At 33.5% G+C, this 21,216-nt stretch overlaps 1 protein-coding gene across 5 annotated transcripts in view; it reads right to left on the bottom strand.

Annotated features, from left to right (window-relative positions):
• LOC122628657 (unconventional myosin-XVIIIa) overlaps positions 1-21,216 on the bottom strand; it is a 66,114-nt gene that overhangs the window by 23,747 nt on the left and 21,151 nt on the right. For 4 of the 5 annotated variants that reach the window (XM_043811139.1, XM_043811142.1, XM_043811141.1 and 1 more), the window contains exons 6-15: positions 7,305-7,493; positions 6,978-7,154; positions 6,362-6,562; positions 6,086-6,238; positions 5,363-5,946; positions 4,731-5,176; positions 4,450-4,612; positions 4,176-4,350; positions 3,495-3,653; positions 3,025-3,240 (exon numbers count right to left, since the gene is read on the bottom strand). In XM_043811139.1, the coding sequence (XP_043667074.1) occupies positions 3,025-3,240; positions 3,495-3,653; positions 4,176-4,350; positions 4,450-4,612; positions 4,731-5,176; positions 5,363-5,946; positions 6,086-6,238; positions 6,362-6,562; positions 6,978-7,154; positions 7,305-7,493 (2,463 nt within the window). Of the gene's footprint in view, positions 1-3,024; positions 3,241-3,494; positions 3,654-4,175; positions 4,351-4,449; positions 4,613-4,730; positions 5,177-5,362; positions 5,947-6,085; positions 6,239-6,361; positions 6,563-6,977; positions 7,155-7,304; positions 7,494-9,970; positions 11,848-21,216 lie in introns of those variants that run through there. The other variant, XM_043811143.1, reaches the window with a different exon arrangement.

Genomic DNA, 21,216 nt, shown 5'->3' with positions numbered 1-21,216 from the left:
TTAGTACGTAATAAATTATTTCTTATACGTAATTAATTAAGCAAATTAATATCGAATTGTTTGAAACAAACTCGTTTTATATATTTTTGTAAATAGAATTAAACTGCAAATTTTTTATTTTCACTTTCGTTGTCGTTAAAGTAGAAGAAGAAGAAGAAGATGATGAAGGAAAAAAGAATATGAAAGAAAAAGAAAAAGAAAAAAAGAAAACGTATACGTTGAGTTGTGGTTCCTATGTCTAAGAAGAATTTCGATGAAATCGGACACCTAGTTAAAGATCGTGATCTGGGTTGGAGGAGTCTTGCGAATGGAAAAGAAATCTCGGCCAATGACGGTGCTCTCGTTAAATAGCCCGCGCTCGAGATACACGCGGGTCACGCACGGCAGCCAGTTTACCGACTTCTCTTCCATCAAACTGGATTTACATAGGAGGCCTTTCCAACAAAACTGGGATTCGCTTACACACTGCCGCAAGCTGCTTTACACTTGCTAAGTGAAAGCTTAGCTCATCTGCCAAACCAAAAGTCGTTTGAGTCAAAGTATTTTTAGAATTGCATCTCGAGATTGTATCGAAGAAACAAACCGATACTGACTTATATTATTTTTCGTTGGAACGAACACGAATCATCATCGAACTTCGTTTTGATTCGTTCGATGAAAACAAATAAAAAATATAGACATATAATATTTTAAAAGCTTTCACAAGTTGAAAGTTATCTCTTGGAAAATAATCAATTTCAAACTGTTTCGATTGCCTTATCAATTTTATATAAATCAATATATTTCTCTAATACCTTTCACAATTTTCTTGTATCTCACGGAACTCTTCCATATTTAAAATTCCACATTTATCCTTATCCGTCGGATACGATTACGAGTTTAAAAAAAATGCATTACGACTGTTAAAGTCAAGATCTGCAATTAAATAAATTTCTCCGGACAGCGATGTTATATATAAACGAAAAAAATAAATAAATAAATAAATAAATAAATAAATAAATAAATAAATAAAAATCTAAAGGATCAGAAAATAAAACAACTTTTATCGCTATAAAATTAATGATCTCGATTAAAACATTCAATATCAACATTAAAAGACGTTTCATCTCAAAACTTAATACTCATATTAGTCGACAGTTTAATACTATCGTCAGGAAAGAATAATCTAAAGAAAATATCAATGGAGTTGTACGATTTTTTCCCACTTTCCATCCTCCGTCGTTTTATTTCGCGATTCAACGCGAGTGGGAGAATTAGTTTATGCGGAACAGTTGTAAAAGCGGGTGGGAGAAAAATCGAGTTTCTTCCCGTTTCGCCCTCGATGCGTATAGATGAGATGAGATGAGTACACGATACGTACAGAGAAATCATTGTGATTGTGTATGTGCATACATTTAATACACGTATACACGTGTACACGTCACATACATACACACACAATAAGACTCGATTCGCAGCAAGCCAACTCGTGGCACCTGTGTCAGAGAATACGATCTACGAGCGTACATCAACCTTTTGGAAAGCGACTCGATGGCAGTATTTCCGCAGGCGAAACTCCGAAAAGACTAATGCGCGTGCGACCTCCTTTGACTGGCACTTTACCTTCTTCCATCTCGCATACGATCTTTAACTTATCGCAAACGCTCAAATACTCTTTTGTAATCCCTGAATTTCATCTCTCTTCGAGAGTTTTCTCGTTTAGAAATATGAAGAATAAAATAAAGTGGAACGGATTTTATATATTATAGTTTTCATACAATTTTCATAATTATAAGTTGAAACGATCGATATTAGAGCACGAGTATCTTTTATTTGTTAGATCTATATATTTGAATATTTCATTGAATATGTAATGCAAAGTTTCAAAGTTAAATTATTAATATCTGTAAGTTATACTTTTTACAATGAAATTTTCAAAAAAAGAGAGAGAGAGAAAGAGAGAGAGATACATATATATGTTAATAATAATAATAATTTGTGTATACGTTATAAAATAGTATAATTGACAATAAAAAAGTTAAAGGGGGAGAATGACTGCGACGGTTTAAAGAAAATTAAATTTTCTTTTTCCTCAACGCTTGACTCTAAATAATTACACAAAAATCCCAAGTATTGAAGGAATTGCTGTGGAATTGTTTGCGGTCATTTGTATATTAAACTTTAAACGAATTCATAGCGATTCATTCATAGTACTGCGACTTCCATTTTTTTTTTTTAAAGCAATAATAAAAAAAAAAAAATAGAAACATAACAAAAATTTGGACAATGTATAATTTCAAAAAATCATAAACGATCGCACGAGCGTACAAATTGAAAAATATACACGTACGTTTTCTCTTATGAATGTCATTTAAATGGCTCCTTTCATCCTCAGTGAAAGCATAAGCGTTAACGTTTAACGCATACAGGAAGTACAATACAACGTATGTATAAGAACGTTAACGCCGTTGATAGAAAGTTCTCTCCCAACTCTGACTTCGGGTAATTACTATCAAAGATCAAGAATTCGTCGTAATAAATGTTCGTACGTGCAGCGATGTCGCGAGGGTCTATGATCGGAAGAGAACTATTATTAGAAAGATGATCGTTCGACAAATACCGTTAGAGAAGGTAATTTCATAAAAGAGAAAGAGAGATAAAGGACCGATTAAGAGGGACCATTAAAACTACTTAGAATGAGTATGTAAAGATTATAGATATCTTACATACATATGTATAAGTATGAGTGTAACTAGCCGCACCTATTTCATATAAATATCTCCTATATTTCGAATCATGATTTCGTTCGATCAATATTTCAAACAGTCTCTTAATAAATTATCATACTTTATTACCGTCAAGTTTGTTACGAGGTACCGTTTTTTAAACGGGCGTGTATTTTGTCGTAAAAACATTTCTCTTGAACGAAAAAAAAGAAAAAAAAAAAGAAAAAAAAAATAATAAATAAATAAATAAATAAAGAAATCGTGTGTTTTTTTCTCCTTCGCGATCGTAATAAAAAAGAAGGATAAAGTGTCTACTCACTTGACTCTGGCCGACACGATAAGAGGCAGGATCAATGTCGACGGTTAGAAGCATATCTTCGACCGCACGACGTTCATCGGCAACAGGACTACCAGGTCGAGCATTCACGTCGCTGGATAATAAAGCAAATCGACGTCTGAATTCTCCTAGGGCCATGTACTTTGGGAAACCGACCTTATGTAAACGTACTGCGTCTATTATCTGACTTCCGCGAATCTGAAACACGTGCATTCACCTGAGTAATACATTGAATTCTGCATCATGTACGTGTACGTATTATGTGTGTTTGTTTGACGAGTTAACCGTGGTTCTGTCAAAATAATTTCTATCTACTAAGTCCGATAAGACAATTCGACGAAAAGTAGTTCTAGAATCTAGCAAATTATACGTGAACGTTATTTCAACAAATTATATAGGATTTATAAATATCTTTTAAATAATGCAATTAAATCTTTCATTTTATCGCCTACCTGTGATCTTAAAAGAGGCACGTTTATAACACTGTCTTCGTTCTGATTAGATTTTACTGACAATAAACTCTTATTGTCGGTACAGCCGGCATTATGTTGCGGTAGAAGACAATGGATGAATTTTAGACGAGTTCGACGGAGCGTCTCGATAAGGCCGTCCTAAAAGAAATTGAAATTTTCAATTTAATTCCAAAACGCTTTGTTCGCGAATAAACGCAATACGCGTATAAAAGTACTTTGCAAGTAACGTATGTATGTATGTAAGTAACTTTCTTATCGTACTCGAAGTAATAATAATAAAAAAATAAAAAAAAAAAAAAAAAGAAAAGGACAAGAACTCACAAATAGATGCAGCAGAAACAGTGAATGATACCAAATTAAAATAACGCATATTTCGTGGTACATTTTTAAGTAGCGAAGATCTGCTTCTTACGAATGATCATTCCTCTATAATGAGACAAGTACATGTGGTGTTATAATGAGGCGATATAATGTCGATCTTTGACACCGAGAGGAAAATTTTAACTATATAATGAGTACGCAAAGATAAGCAATCTAACAATATGTCTGAGCAAAAAGAGAATTTCTTTAACGTTCGAGTTTAAGAGGAATTTTCTTTTCCTTTTTTTTTTTTTTTTTTTTTTTTTTACAAAGAAAAGAAAAAAAAATAAATGTACTCACCACTGTAAATTTTACTTGCAAGCAAACGTTTTTCCTTTTAACTGCCGTGAATGTTCTTCGAATACTCGAGGCTCTTCTCAATGATTGCGATCCCTCCAAGCCAGGCATTGAACCACACAAAGCACCAGACACACCGGCACCTCGTGCACTTACGAATAGCATACTAACGTCTTCTCTATAAAAAAAAAAAAAAAAATAAGAAGAAAAAGAATAATAAGAGTTAGAATCAAAATGAAGAATTTTCGTGATGATTCGTATTGATCGTAAAGAGTACCTCGAACTCTCTTGAAGAATCGCAATCGCACTCTTCGCCACAGAATTTTCTCGCGTAGCCTTCAACCAACCAGTTGCGGTGTACAAAACAGGATTAGTACCTAACAGATGTTGAAGTACGAATTGATTGTTTCCTGGTGCCTTTCTCAAAAGCATCTGATGATCTACGAGAAAAAGAGAACAATTAAAAATCTGAAAATGATATTAAATGATAAACTTATCAACGTTAAAGAGAAACGCCAGAGTTTGTCAAAACAAAATTTTTCAAATAAATCTTTTTACCTCTGTCCCCGTAATAAGAGAACAGTCGATCCAAGAAAGTTTCATCGCTACCTCCAGGACAAACGGTTTCTTCGTCCAACAACCAAAGTAAACCTTTTCGTTCCATTTGTCTGCTACCACTTAAATCACTTTGACTAGTACGTAACATTGTAGCACTTTGAGAACTACCCCTGTCCAAGAGAGAGACCAACCCTTGCGGAGATCCAACCCCATCTTCGTCGTAATCATCCTCGTAATCAACATCGATACCTTCCTGAACGTATCTATCTTTCGGAGCTACCAAAGTCGTATGATGAAAAAGTAATTGCAAACGTTCCTGAAGATAATTGTGACAGAGATCCTCGAAGCACGCTCCTGTTTGTCTTCCACACGAAGCGGGATTTTGAAAACCAGGAGAGTCGCATAACAGAAGAGAGGATACAGTGTGCACTGACGATGATATAGATCTACGAATAAACGAAACAAAAAGGTTCGATTTATCAATAACAAAATATATTCATTTATAATATTATCTAACGATTTAGACACTGAAACTCAGGTAACTCGATAATAAATCAATAATAATAGTCAATCGTTAGACTTTGGTTCTCTTTTGATCGATTCTAAATGAGATGAAGATTAATGTAACTTACTTGTTAATGAGTGCCGCGACACAATGAAAAACTTCCGAGTAAAGACCGATAAGGAGACCCTCGAGAGCGTCCAGACCGGTGACATCTTTGCTTTGCTCGGTTGGACTAGGTGTTCTTAAAGCTGGCCTTGGGGTGTTTGGTGTACCAGCACCGCCTCCGTTCGAAGAAAAGACTATCCTACTTAATTCCTCCACCGACGTACCTAATAAATTAGCTGCCTTTTCAGCACACTCCACTCTAGCGAATTGCCAACGGCTCTGCGATGTGGTACCAGCTTTGACCGCGCTGGCACAGCTTAAATGATAAATCCCAGCTAATACTAGCCAAATGACCTTCTCGTCGGTCTCGGAGACTCCTAAAATCCTAAAGGCTGCGACGATACGATTGAACTCCACCATTGCACGTTGCTTATCCTCGTGCTTTTGTAAAGGTGTGACGAATTGATTGTTCTCAGCGACTAGATTCGTCAAGTGAAGTTCCTTTCTCAGGGCACCTTCTGCGCCTGCTAGTAGACGATAAATAGCATGAAACGTTGGATCACCGTTTGCTCTTCTACCTATTCTCGATTTTTCCAAAAGCAGCACCTAAATTACAATCATTCGTTTAGAACGTTATATCTCGTTGTCTACATTACAGGATAAATGTTTGCAAGTCAATTAAGATATTTATCCTCGCGTATGATAACAATGATAATAATACAAAACTAAGTTAAATTAATCTTACTTGAAGCGATGCCGAAGCGATTTGTCCAGACTGATCGAAGTCCAGGCTAAACAGTTGCGTGAAACGCGTTGCGTTCGAATTCATATGCGTCCGACTGTTTCCAAAGGCTTCGAGTACGGTGAACAAGGCATTCAACTTCTCTATGGTTAATATCTGAAGGGAAGGGAGAAAGAGAGAGAGAAAGAGAGAAAAGAAATATGAAAAAGTGATGTAGAGATTTAATAAAAAATACAAAAATATTCGAGGAATGCTCGTAATCCAAGCATTCACACCTACCTTATTCACGGTGCCTGCAGCGAGCACGAGGTAATGCAGCGCGTGCTTGAAATTCGTAGTTTTTCCGGCGCCGCTACGACCGAGAAAGACGAGAGAGTGATCTCTTCGAGTCGCCAACATCCCTCTATACGCAGACTGTGCCATAGCGTATATGTGAGGCGGCATATCCTCGCTTTTGCAACCTCGGAACATATGAGCGACCTAAAAACGGATCAAAGGGTCAGTCTGACATATTACTTCTACTCTGAGATTAGAACCAGGAATTCGAGTGTGTATAAAAAAAATTCAAGTCCAAGAAGATTTACAATGATACGAAGAAATATACAATTATTCAATAAGAATGTAATACTTATTTATTAAAAAAAGAAAAAGGACAGACAAGATCGAGCAAACGTGATACTTCCTTTTAACTTTAATTACATTTAATAAAAGGAAAAATTCGGAGCAAAGATTCCCGAGCGAATGGGCAAAAAATTACGAAGTTGTTGGTAGTAAAATATATGATCATAGATTTAAAATCATACGATAATTAAAGGATCAGTACGAAGAATAAATTATGATTTAATTATGACGAAAGAAGATAAAATTATGATTTATTGTTAATAAAGCGATGTACCTTCTCCGAATATATTGCCAATGGCGCCACTGGATTTATGACAAGCATGCTGTCACCGGCGTACGTGTGAATCAAATTACTAGCATAGCGTTGTCTCAGTATGTGTAGAACAGAGGACTCATTGAGGAATCGCAATTGAGATAATTCCTCGGCTTTATCAAATTGCGGAGGATTAGCCTGTCGAATAATAAATATAGACGTTATACTTTCTTGTTATTTAAAACGTCTTTTATACATACATATATATATATTTTTTTTTTCTTTAAAAAATAATTTCATTCTTATCGATATTTTATCGAAATTTATCGAAGTAATAAGAGTTCATACCTTCTCGACGTCTTCTTCGTCAACAAGCAGTTCCTCGCCGGAAGTCGTCAAACAAATTCGCAATTTCCCCGTGTCCGGGTCCGCTGAACCACAACGCATAGCTGGTGTAAAACCAGCCCGATGCAATAACCAGATCCTCTCGGAAGTTAACCATGCTTGTTCTTGCGCAAGGTGCTCCTCCGATCGCGCCTGTACAATATGCCAAAAAAAAAAAAAAGAACATGTTAAGCATTATTAATCAGATATTCCTCATATTATTAACTATCATGAATGGGTTAATAAATTTTTTTACTATTATTTATTATTATTATTATTATTATTATTATTATTATTATTATTCAATTGTTGTATTAATTGCACAATTTATCTATTAATATTCTTATTATATCATATTGATATAATATCACATTAGTAGTGCTAGTACATTATACAATATAGCATATTGATTATATCGTTAATGAGTATAATACGTAAATCGATCTATTTGAAAATAATCCAGTACAAGAGAATGTGCTACGAAATCTTAAAAAAAGGAAAAAATTTTTAGTAATTTTTCTGTAGATATATATAAAGAAAAAAAAAAAAAAAAACAGCAGTTTTAATTTTTCATTCAAACATTAGTTTTCATAAAATTCGTAATATTTGACAATATTACTATTGCAATAATAACAATTCTCGGATCCTTCTCAATTGTAAAGATATTATGGAAATGTCGATTCAGCAATAAAAGTGTTTACAATCACTTTTGATAGTTAATCGCGTTCGAACCTCGAGGGATAGGCACTCATCTGAAACATTTCTCTCAGTTTTCTAACAGGCCGTGTTTTTCTACCGAACACCTACTGATCGACCTCGCGAGGACACATTACACCCACGCGCACATTGATCTGCTAGAATCGATCTATCGCCGTCGTTCTCGAGCATGAATATAAGATCTCGAAGAAGTACTACGAGCTTTGGAACTTTCATTATGAAATTACTTCTTATTATGTGTTCAGACTGCTTCTGTGTTTGTATTCTGTGCACCGTATTTACAAATATTGTGTGCTCTATTTACAACACAAATACATAATGTTTATTATGTACATAAAGCGTTTACGTATGTAATACATATATACATACACCGAGAACACGTACGCGCGAATGTAATATAGGACGTTAAAACGACGGGCATACTTGCTTTGAAAATCAACGTTTAACGACGCTAATAGCCGATAAGTGCTTGGTCGTTATCAATGACGAGATTCCTTTAGCACGATCGCAAACGAACGATACGAGATCTATAAACCTCGAATGTGCATGTTTTAAACGGCTAAAGAATTCAAATTACTACGGAAAATGAGCTTGCTATCCTTCCACGACCTGTTTTTCAGAAATTTTTCTATCGAAACCGTTCTTTCTGTCAATGTGTTTAACACGGGATAAGATAACGTCGGAATATTTAATAGTCCTCACGTTTGCGGATCGAATCGATTCGACTCACCTACTTTGATTCCGGCCTGTAAGTTTCATTTTAATCGGATCAGTGAAAGCAGAAGGCGTTTCTGTGATATTATAATCCTAATAAATATTGGAATATCACTATAATTGATACTAATGTAAAAAAGATAAAAATGAGAGATAAGATTCTATTCTCACATTTGATTAAAAATTACAGGCAATATTGAACAAAATTTGGAAAAGAATAGTATCTGGATATTCGACGTTTGGATATTATTTTTTCCAATATGTCGGAAAAACAACGAGAAACAACAGGGAATATAAATGACAAAAGTTTATTTATAATCGAAAATTCTATTCAAATTTCGATCATTGATCATAACAAATAAATGGCTTATTTATTTAAATACTGATTTAAAATCTCGATTTATTTCAAATTTGTCATCATTTTGTTTCCTTTTCTTAAATATATTCGATAAACCGTTTCTATGAAACACCGGTGTCACAGTGCAGCTGTGCGAGTTAGTCGCGTATCGATTTCCGCATCGAGCGGTGTTCGTGCCGCGAAACGTTCGAAGGAACGGATGCGGTGACTCGTAGAGTTCTCGTTCAACCTGGAAAGGACGAATGGTATCGCGAATTTCCTGGTAATATATTAACATGAATCACAGGCCAACCTTAAAGGACGTACAACCGGCCGTAGCAACGAGTTAGCAACGACTAACGCAGAAACATAATCCGTATTGTTTAGTAGCCGTAAAGAAAATAAGAAAAAAAAAAAGGTTACAGACCTTTCCAGTTGAGGAGCCTAAAGAAGAAAATTGCGAGATTACGAGACTGTCGTTGCCCTTTTGCTCGACCGTTTCGCGAGGAACATATCTACGAGACAGAGAATTCTCTTCGCGTCTTTTCTATCCTTCTCCATCTCTAATCATACAGATATTTTATTTCCCCATGGAACGTATTTATTAGATAGCTCTGAGTTAGCAAAGGAAAATGTTAAATCTTTCGCACTCGTCGTGGCTGTTGATCGTGTGAAACATTCTGTACTTCGAGAAGAAAAATATTAATGTTTGTGTTAATCTATTCCAGAAGAATTCGTTTTACTCATGCTGAAAACATCATTAAGATATATCGTGAATTTTTGGAAACGTAGTAATCGATCATTGTTTGTTCGAAGAAATCGATAAAGATTTGTAGTCGTAGTTTCGGATAAAATGTTCTACCTCGACGTTTAACGGCGTCATTCTGTTTTGAAGAAGCACCTCAAGACGTTTCAAACAGTCCTCCGTTTCTCGACGTTCCTCTGATCCCTTTTTCCCATTCTCCTTTCTATATTCTCTACGTCCTCCACGAGCCATCTTCTTAGCCAGAGCCATTTCCAAAAGTTCCTCCCACTCGACGACGTCATAGATCGGTTTGGTAGGCCTTTGAACAACGCTACCGCGATTCCTTTTAAGAAGCTTCTTAGTCGAGTGATTGATCCGATTTTTAGCAGTCGTGTTAGAGCCACCTCTTAATCCAAAGATCTCAGCACCGTTTGGTAATTTTTGTTCGATCTCAGCGGTGATCCTCCTCCATTTTCTTTCTTTAGGCATCTCAATGATATTACTATCGTCCCAACCCTCTTCCATCCTTCTGATCTTATCATCGACCAAACCACCTCTCAAAGTATCAGCCCAACTCTCTCTTTTTTTCTTCGACGAACTTCCGATCGTGTTTCTAGACAAGCAAGAGGAATGCGTGCTACTACCTTGCGAAAATGTTCTATTCTTTGGTATTATTTTCGTTGAATTTTTATTCGAATTTGGTATTCGATTCTGAACAACTTCGAGACTGTTCATGCTGTCACTGTCGCTACAATCCCAAGAACTCGTACTGTTTCTACTGTGTTTCTGTAGAAAACCGTTTCTAGGATTGGTCGTTAGCTCTTCTCTTGCCTTGTTCGTTCTCTCCGTCACTTTTTCAGGATGAGCAAGGATCATCCGACGATTATTGGTCTGTTTAGCGATCCCACTGGCGTGAGCTTTTCCACGACACGATCTATGCAAGACGTAATGTGCCCTCAAAGGCGAGTCGTCCTTATCGACCTCGTCCTCGTTCCTACGCGGCATCTCGAGATTTTCTGCTGATTATTCGGCTAAGTACCTTCTGGCAAACACATCCGCTTTCTCTTCTAATCTTACGATATCATCTGATCGCGCTTAACGCAAAAACTCACTGCTTTACCGGTTCTCTCGATACGCACGCCGATCGACGATTCATTTTCTTATCTCGTCAAGATTCTCGCCGGTCTCTTTGGATTCGTTCTACTTCGATAAATCGATTTGGTCTTTTAACCGATCACCGATCCGATATTCTTGGACCTACACGTCCAACATTTCGTTTTGTCAAACTCCTTGTTTCTTTTCTTTCGTTAGATTACTTCTCGTTCTGACTCTTTTATCTAATCGTTGATTCGATTCCATTATTCCTTTCCAAAAACTATACCACGTAAAAGTATTTTCATGTCGTTGTTAGAAACATTACAGACCCTTTCTGCGTCTATCGACGCGATGCGATCTTCGAACAACGTACGTACGATTATCTCAAAGGAAAAGCAATTCAAGGATCGTTATGAACTAGTCTCACGGACAAACAACACGATGCGAAGATAATAGGAACCTAACGAGATGATTTCCATGACGCATTAAACCACAACGCTTAGCTCAGACTAAATTGCTTTACGATAGTTCAAGGAAGATGTTTGTCTAAGAAGAATATAAATATTCTACCGTCGACAGAATTTTCTCAATAAACAAGGAAATGTTCTTTCGAGGAGCCAGTTAATCTCCCCTTTCCCAGTTATTTTCTCTTAAAACGTTAAAACACTTTAATACCGAAGAATACACTCTTATCCTTCTCAACTCTTCTGTCAAAGAATGAACGTTTCTATCGAAGAATGAATTATATCATATTTATAATCAAATTTCTAACGAACGAACGTAAGATCCAATAAACAGAACAAATTCAATTCCACGTATTCATTGTAAATTAGATCTCATTACAAAAATGATTTCCTTTTTTCTCCTTTCTCTTTTGAAATCTTATCGAATGAATCTTCGGTATCTGACAATTTTCTATTTTCTATTTTTTTTTTTTTTTTTTTTTTTTTTTTCAATTACAACGAACGAAAGAACGAACGAAGGAGATTTTCTTATTCTTCCTGAAGAATCCTTTTCACGCACGAATCTCAACGATATCGCTCTCTACTCGCCACTCTCTCGTTAACTTCCTCTCGAAGAACGACTCGCGTACCGTGAGTCCCTCGAGTCTCGACTGAAGTAACGCGATCTCGCGGTAAGAAGAGTAGAAGCTGGAGAGAAGGAGAAAAAGAAAGAGAGAGTGAGAAAGAGAGAAAGAAAGAAAGACAGAGAGAGAGAGAGAGAGAGAGAGAGAGAGGCGTGTGCCAGCAATGACTGGAGTTCTCCTTCTCTTCTCTTCGACTCTTCGGACTCGATAAGGAACTCTTTCTTCTCTCCCTCCTCCACATCCACGCTCTTTAACTAACTCTCTATCTCTCTTACATTCACATGAAACAAGCTCATGTCCTCTTTGTCCTTCTCGTTTAAAGCAATGTCTCCTCTCTCTTTCTCTCTCTGTCTCTTTTGCTCTTCTTTCTCCCACCATCCCTTTTTGTCACTGATTACGTAGTCACATTTTAAGTCTCATTTTGATTCTGATTTCTTGAATCAGATATTTACATTATTGAGATAAAAAAGAAGAAGGAAGAAAGGAAAGGAGACAACAAATTTGCAAAACTAATGCTCGGTGCAATTGAATTATTATTGATTCGTCCTTTTTTTTTTTTTTTTTTTTTTTACTCAATTCGTACAAATAATTTTATGTCTCTTATAGTATTAATAAAAAGAGAAAGAATAGGAAGAAACGATGATAATACATGTAATGAAATATTGTTTTAATAGTAATATTATTTATCATAATATCATATAATTCTTTTTGTTTTTTTAGTATAGTATTAATAGTGTTATGCGTGCGTCATTTGGTGTTAATATTAATAACAAAATAGAAAAGTTAATAGTGTATTAAATTTATCATATGCATATATTGCAAAGGACATCATATTTTTTCTTACTTTACTTTAGTCCTCGTGCTTAACGTTAATAATGACTTAAGACTGCAATTACAATTTCTTTACTCTTTAACGACTTTACGTATGTAATTATTTTATATAATTATTTAATAAATATTAATAAGTAATTAATATTAATGTATAAATAGGAAATTTCTTTCTTTCTTTTCGTGAGAGATCGAGTATATTAAATTTATAAATAAAATGGAATAATCAATGCCTCGGACAAATATTTGTTCGTTTGAAAAATTAATTATTGGTATCATTTATTTGAAATATATGTAGACAGGTATATGACTAGACATAAAATACGAAATGTGATCCTAAATCATGATCATTCCACGAACAAAAGCGTTTAATTTAAATTCTCTCGTAAAATGTCCGATATAATATTATTCGCTGATTAAAACGGCCGATGCTCGACAAGGAGAGGTCGTGGTACTCCACCCATGTAAAACCGAACACACGAGTACGTAGCATACGCGAGAGTGATTTCCAAGAAGCACTTCAGTCGTCTGTTTGCGTTTACAGACTCCTTGTCGTATCTATCGTTCATTGATTTTGTATAAAATAAAAAAAGAGAGAAAAATATTTTAGAGGTTCGTCGAACTAACATTTATTTACCAATTGAGCAATCGAAGAAAAAAAAAATGAAAAGAAAAATCGATAAAAAAGCTGATAAAAACCAATAAAATTTTTAATCCTGAATGTTTCAATGAAGTATCAAATATTACGAAAACAATGTAACCGTAAATTCGTATTTTTTAATAATATGTATTGTTCGTCATTAAATTAAAATTCATTTGATTGAATTCAAACTGATCGATCTTTCATCGTTTTGTTCGAATCGTTCGAAGTGATTCTACGAAATCAGATTTTGAATTGATCAAAAAAAAAAAATAAATAAATAAAATAAAATAAAATAAAATTTCAAAAAAAAAAAAAAATATTCCGATTGTTCGTGTCCTACGATAGAATATTCATTTTAAAAATATAATATATCGTCGGAAAATATATTTCTAAAGAAAGGAAAAGTACTGGTATCGAAACAGCGATTAACTTGACGAATCGTATAATGTACAAGGAATATAAATCGATCTATCGAAGAACTTATCGTAGGATTGATACACTCGCACATATCAAAGAGGAAGATTTCGGTGAGGATGAGGATTCAAAGGCACGTCACGTGCGATACATTGCAGCAGACATCGTACCGTATCCGCGTGCACTGCACGTGCTATGAGCAATGCGTGCGTGAAGATTCAAGAAACTATTTTAAGAAACTCCTAACGCACCGGATTGCATCCCGCGAAGTAAAACCAGTGGAGCCTTATTCGTCTCGAAATGGAACGGAAACTGACTCGGGACCACAACGAAAATTTACTTACCAAAGAAAAATATAAATAAATATATCAAAAAAAAAAAAAATAAATAAATAAATACAAATCGCGATTGAAAATGAGTCGGAAAGATTGCATCGATTCAATTACAAAAAATAGATAATTTTAGATCGAATAATTCGTACATTTGGAATCATTAAATTTATCGATGATATATTTTCTTTTATATGGCTTTCTTTTTTTTTTTCTTCTCTTTTTACGTGGACATTATTATATATATATATATATATAAGAGTAATAAATAATAATTTATTGTTAACTTTCACTCCACTTTCTAAGTCACGCACAGTTACTATCACCACTATTATTATAATAATTACAAATAGTATTACTATTATTATTATTATTATTATTATTATTATTATTATTATTATTATTATTATTGCCTATTATTAGTATTAATGTTGTTGTTGTCGTTGTTGTCGTTGTTAAATATATTGTTTTGAAATTCGAACAATCCCATAGGCTTATCTCTACTTTTCAACGACCACGCCCTATCCCTTTTCAGACGCAACCCTTTATTCAGACTTCTACTATCTTTTACTAGAGATCGTCGACAGGCGCATTACAACTATCGAACTAACAATACAGAAAGTACAATTAACCAATATATATATAGAAAACGCTATAAATTACGTTTCATGTTTTAATAAAATTCAAAGAAAACCTGTCCGTTCGTAAAATCTATAAAGAGAATAATGTTAAAACAAGATATTGTGTGTACAAAAAAAAAAAAAGAAAGAAAGAAAGAAAGAAAGAAAGAAAAAGAAAACAAATAATTAAATAAAACTGAATACTCTACGTAATATAAATTTAATTGAAAATTTATTTTCATTGTATGAACGATATCTCATAATATTTTTCAGTAGGATGCAAGTGTTATTTTTAAAGCTTTATTGTTCAAAGAGATTTACAACAAGAATAATACACGTTACGGCCCACCAGGCGACGTATCGTGAGAATCAAAACGATACTTGCTAACATGAAGCTGAATTATCTTGACAAACGATGACGCACTCGTCATTGTTCGACAAGCGGAACGCGTATTCAAAGTGCAGGGGTGTAAAACGACGAAGATCGATAAGACGTAGGCGTATTGCTACACGACAATTTCTCCATCGTTACGCGCAACTAAATCTATGTGAGTGTCGTAGGACGTTCGATGACGAATTAAAGATCAGTAAGCATCGATCATTAGCACGACGTTTTTATAACAAAAAAAAAAAAACAAAACAAAAAAAATAAATAAAAAAAACAGAATCGATAAACCGTCAGTTAATTAATTAAAAAAATTGTTAATTTCTCCACACAATTTTTTTTTCATACGAGTCCTCATTTACGTATAAATGGATGTTGAAAATTTCTCGTATACGCTTTATTCACCGATTCTGTAGACTAATTAAGAACAACAATAAATTATTCTTGCCATTTTCAAATAAAGAAAGGTTCTTTGTTAAAAAAATATTTTGATTTTATTTTTTATTCTTTACTATCTAACATTTAATTAATGCGAGTTGCGATACAAGCACTGTACGATATTTGTTAGACGTAGATATAAGTGTATGCGTATACTCAATGAACAATTATTATATTTGTATATAATATAAATATAAATTTTTTTATATTTTATGCAGTAAAATATATACATATGATATATATATATAATATGTAATAATTTAAAAAAATAAATATATATATATATATATGATATTACAGAGATATAAATTGTTATAGGTATTAAATTTTAAACTCTAATCTAGATATATTAGACATTAAGATATCGATCGTATAATGGTAGAAAATAGATATAGCGAAGTTAATAAACCAGAAAACGTGTCACCTTTGGCTAAAGGTAGAGAAGAAGGTGTATAACACAGCTGGGATTAAAAAGCGTAGGCGAAATGGCTGGATTTCTCGACGGTTACCGGTGCATATGTACGTACATACATACATACATGCGGTGAATGCGCCGAGCCAAGTACGACTCGACAACAAGAGCAAAAGAAAGAGAGAAACAATCGGTTTTCATTAACCGTTACTTTCTACTATAATTCTGTATACCCTGATATTTCATCCTCCCATAAAATCTAGTTGCATTCGGGTGAATAAATCCTTTCTGTGTCATGAGTGCGAAACATTTGATTTAAAGGTACAACATACCCCTTTTATTGTGCAAAAGAATTCGACGAACACACATTGAACGATATTATTTTTTATATACGAATAGACGATTCTTATAAAATCTTTCGATTATGATCATTATGATGATTTATTTATTTATTTATGTATTTAATAATGGTTACATAAAAAGTAAATAAGAAAGTGCACAAATGTCTAAGGTATATCTAATAATAGCTAAATAATTATTTGATTTTTTTCGACGAGATAACTGGCGACTCGATATCGTTTATTTGACATTTTGTCAAATAAGATTATCGATTACTCACGTCCCCGATTATCAATATTTACACCTCGGTATAATTCATATCACATCCAACGAAACGTTTCGTAGTATCTAAAGAAAAAGAGAAACTTTCAGAAAGAGAAAAAGAAAGTATTTTTGTCGATATTGTAGTACAATACCACACGTTCCTTTTAAAAGAGATATAAAACCAAAAATTAACAAAACAATCTGTATCATTTGTTTTTCTTATCTTTCATTGATAATAAACAATTATAAAAATATCTCATGAACAGAATCATTAAACAATGCGATGAAAAATTTTTAATAATCGATAACAGATAAGTCGAAAAGAAGAGATTTATATAATTAAAAAGATTCGATGCTCGTTTCGACGCACAAACGTTTTTATAAATTAAAGTTAAAGAAAAAAAAAAAAAACAAGAAAGAAGAAAAATTATCGTCAATCAACAGATTAACTTGCCAAAAATGTTAATCCAATCGTAAATCCTACAACCTCGTTAATTTTTTGAAGTTCGAGAAGTACAAGACTAATTTCGGAATAATAAATCACTCGTCAGATCACAACCAGATATAGTCCAACGTAAGTTCAGGGATGCAGAGATATTCTACATATAACTTATTATAAGTATACACACATACACACACATACGCGTATATACATCTATACTTTACCAAGCGAGGACCAAAAATAATTCTTTTCGAAGACGCCTTCGTGAAGCCGGAGAAAACGACGAAGGAAGGTCGGTCGAGGCCGTTCGAGGGAAGAAAGAAAGGAAGAACAAGAGACGTGTTACTCACTACGTAAGAGGAATGGCAAAAACGACCTTGTGTCGTGTAAAAAAGATGGAGCTGCTCTCGGAGAAACGAATAGAAATATCTACCCAAGAGAAAGAAAGAAGGAGATACAAACATATGAAAGAAAGAGAGACGGAGAGAGCCTGAGAAAGACACACGTTTTATTATCACACGTTTCTTTATTTTTCTCTTTATTAAATGATCCTCGTAGTCGCTTTAAAATCTCTACTTTTTATCCATGAATAGAAATTTTAACGTATATCGACCTGATTTCTTCATCGTCGTGATTATAATCGTCAACAGGCTGTACAAAGACTTTCGTGTTGAATCAATTGAGGTCAGTTTCTGAACTCGGAAGATGATCAAGCCGGTATACGTTTCTTATCGCTCCTTATGTTATCGTTGAACGTTTTTTCTATTTGAGAAATTTACAAAAAAAAAAAAAAAAAAAAGAAACAAGCAGAGAAAAAAGAAAAGAAAACAAAAAAGATAAAAAAGAACACGAACGTGTTTTTCCTAGGTCGATTAGATTCGTTCGAAATTTAATGGCGTGGTTAAAAAAGGGCTTGATCAAAAGGATTGAAAAATAATGTCCGAACTCGATGGCGAATATCGAGTGTCGTTTTGCGGGAAAAAGGATAACAACGATGACTCACGGAGTGCAAGTAGAGACCGGATTGACTGGTACGACTGTAACAGTGACTGTAACATATGCCAAATCCGTAACGCTGCTGCACTTTATAACTACTATACCTGGCACGCGTCCCAACCTTTTCGATCCCTTTTCCAGGTCAACAATTATTGATCTAATGATCATAGAAGAAATTATTCTCAAAAAAAAAAAAAAAAAAAGAAAGAAAGAAAGAAAAAAATTATCCATCATTTATATAAGAATAAGATAATTAAATTAATGATAAAAATATTTGAAATGACAACAAAATCGTTAATAAAAAACAAAGAATATTTTGAATTTATTTTTTGATATACTAATCTCTCAAATTAACACGATTATACGACGTATACGAAATTATCAATGTCAAAGTTCGAGTTTTCTTTATATTTGGACCTATTGATAATCGACAGACGAAACAATTATCTTTTAGGAGTCAATGATAACTATAATAGTTTAAAGGAAAAACAAGAAAATTCTTAGAATTTTTCCTAATAAGATACGTGAAAGCTAGAAACGAAAGCCATCAGCAAATAAAATCCGTTCAATGATGTTTTCTCATAAACCCACGGTTGTCAGAGAGAGGGAGAGAGAGAAAAAGAGAGAGAAACGGAGAACGCAAGGAAGTAGGTATAATGCGAAGGCGAGAACGAGAAAAGAATGTCGTGAGATGTATTGTAGACACGAAGCATTTAATTAAAACGTAACGTCTCGCAACCAGAATATTTCTCCGAGTACTTGCTACGAAGACGCAACGTCGAGCTTCTCTTGCGATATTCATGCGTGAATATTTTTACTTATGAAATATGAATGTTCTCGGTTGCATAAAAAAAAAAAAAAGAAATAACAGTAAGTAATGTACAGATTTTATCATTTGACCATTACTACTCACACAATTTAAAAGTTTAATATTATATATAATATCATGTATAAATTATTATAATAATAATTTAAATGTTATTTTCTTTATAAACGATATAAATATTTTATTATTTTTATTTATAATAACAACGCTGACGACGGCGATGTTTACTTAAATAAATGATTTATTTATAAGATTTGTCATGTAAATAAAATGATACTCTCAAATTTGTATAATTTATAAATGATGTTATAACGAGTTAAACGTTATTTAACCTTGATATCTATTAATAAAAATTTTATCCCCGAGATATCGCAAATAAAATTCAATAAAGATAAGTGCAATTACTAAGAGTCAATTATCCATTCAGGTTAATTCCACTCGTATCGTGTATCCACTCAACGTTAATCTCTTTTTGCTAGCAATAGTTTTTTTTTTTCACTCATCATCTTCTGCTACTTCCTCCGAAGCGATTATGTAGGTGATCGATTCGAACGAAGCGTGGCTCGCGACGCGTCATGATCGAGAATCTAAGAAAAACGAGCGAGACGAGAATATCGTTCGCCGCAAGAAATCGATCCAAGTCAAATGAAACCTAGCTCGAAAACATTTATACCGGTAAGACCAATAGTATCAAATCGCTATCGTGTGTCCCTTTTAATTTCTTTTTTTAATTATTTTCTTATTAACCTTCTCAACGTCATCTTTATAAAACCAAATTTATCCAAAATAACAATTCGCAATTAACTATCGATTTATTTGTATACTATTAATAAGTAAAGCCAATAATAATAATAACTATTAAATTGGCCAATAAGTAGACAATATTAAAATTTTCAAGAAAAAAGTTTCAAGAAAATTCTGACATTACATATTGGCAGATCCAATGAAGTCTTAATAAAATTGTTTGATTTTAAATCGGCTATAGTTATATCAAAGATTTGTAGAAAAGATATTTCCCGAAAAAAAAAAAAGAAGAAAAGAAAAAGAACAATATAAAAAGAAAACATTAAACAAAACTATACGATAAACGATAAAGTTTAAAGAAGCAAGCGTTGATTCAAAATATGAATTAACGTCAAAAGAAATATTGACGATGTGAACCGAAAACCTAAAGCTCGAATGTCGCCGCGCTGTCTCGACCATACAGTAGCAACAAGTGTCTTCGCACGGTTACCATGTAGCACTTACCACTTGTTGCCACTATTTTTACGACATCTCGGCGAAGCATGTAGACAGCAGGGCGGTTCTGTGAATGAGACCTGAACGACGCATCGAATATCACCGATACTAAATATCGTGAATATTAAAATCCGATGTTCCTAACACTTACGTAAAGCTACAACTTAACAGTTTTTTGTTAAGACTTAAAACTTAATTCGTTAATATACTGCGATAACAATTAGACATCATTATCCGAGCTCTGTTCGTTTTACATATATCATGTATCATATTAAGTTTAAATAATTGACAAACGAGCTTACGAAGAAATCTTAGAAATATTTTTTTAAATAAAAATTAAATATTAATATTTAAGTGAGTATGAGAAATATGAATTCGATCATTATAATCAATATTAATCCATGTTAACCGTCGACAAGTACACGAATTTTAATGTTTGAATTATACATAATACTTTTGGGACTACATGGTGATATCAATGAATATGCAGTGAAAGCTACATGGGACATATGTTTCTAAGTACACTGAAATAACTGAGAAGAGTACCATACAGCAATGTAGTAACGTCCATCGAAAACCAGGTCACCTCAATAAGTAATAGCATACAATCGTATAATATCAAATGGATTAACAAAAGTTATTAACAAAAGATAACCGTGGAAAGATTACTGAATATTGACTGAACAAATCAAAAACCAATCGAAAATACTCTATCAACAAACAATTGATATAGATCGAATCGAGAAACGTAATCTTCCGTATTTATTTATAGTGTAATATATTTAACATCTTTAAAGGAATTAATAGAAACGGTAGGAGAAGATCATTATATCCTATAAGTAACAAACAAATAAAAAACTAGCACAGAGAAATATTTATTAATTATTAACAAGCTAGATAAAAAAAGGAAAACTCGATTCTATACCTATAAAATGTAATAATTAAAATTCCTCGAAGTAATAATCATAGGCTTACATTCTACAACTACGATAAAAATTAAAAACGC

Source organism: Vespula pensylvanica, chromosome 4, assembly GCF_014466175.1.
Source record: "Vespula pensylvanica isolate Volc-1 chromosome 4, ASM1446617v1, whole genome shotgun sequence".
In the NCBI taxonomy this organism is placed as follows: domain Eukaryota; kingdom Metazoa; phylum Arthropoda; class Insecta; order Hymenoptera; family Vespidae; genus Vespula; species Vespula pensylvanica.
The sequence above is the reverse complement of the archived record's forward strand: the minus strand, read 5'-3'. Positions and strand labels throughout refer to the sequence as shown.